Here is a 370-nt window from a genome sequence, read left to right on the forward strand (position 1 = left end):
GGGTCAGCCTTCCCTTCGGGGGTGCCCCCATCCCCCCCCGGCACTCGTGGCTTCGGTTCAGAGCTGCTGCAGGGGGTGGGATGGTGACCCCCCCTCCGGCTTGGCTTCCCCGCAGGACAAGAAGCTCATCAAAGCTTTCTTCGACGTGCTGGCACACCCCCAGAACTACTTCAAGTACACGGAGAAGCACAAGGAGATGCTGCCTCGCTCCTTCATCAAACTCCTCCGCTCCAAAGTCTCCAGCTTCCTCCGGCCTTACAAATAGCCCCCTGTGCAGCCAAGGAAACCCTCTTCTCCCTTCCTTCTCCTTTCCGATTTTCTCCTTCCTCCGCTCGGCTCCGGCAGGACCGCCACCTCTCACCCTGCAGAC

General features: G+C 61.1%; 1 protein-coding gene across 1 annotated transcript in view; it reads left to right on the plus strand.

Moving 5' to 3' along the window:
- Nucleotides 1-370, plus strand: part of LOC104623450 (signal peptide, CUB and EGF-like domain-containing protein 3) — a 2050-nt gene extending 1680 nt beyond the window's left edge. The window contains exon 5 of the mRNA XM_010290541.1: nt 116-370. Coding sequence (XP_010288843.1) covers nt 116-265 — 150 coding nt within the window. The 3' untranslated portion in view covers nt 266-370. The remainder of the gene's footprint in view (nt 1-115) is intronic.

Source organism: Phaethon lepturus, unplaced genomic scaffold (assembly GCF_000687285.1).
Source record: "Phaethon lepturus isolate BGI_N335 unplaced genomic scaffold, ASM68728v1 scaffold34177, whole genome shotgun sequence".
In the NCBI taxonomy this organism is placed as follows: domain Eukaryota; kingdom Metazoa; phylum Chordata; class Aves; order Phaethontiformes; family Phaethontidae; genus Phaethon; species Phaethon lepturus.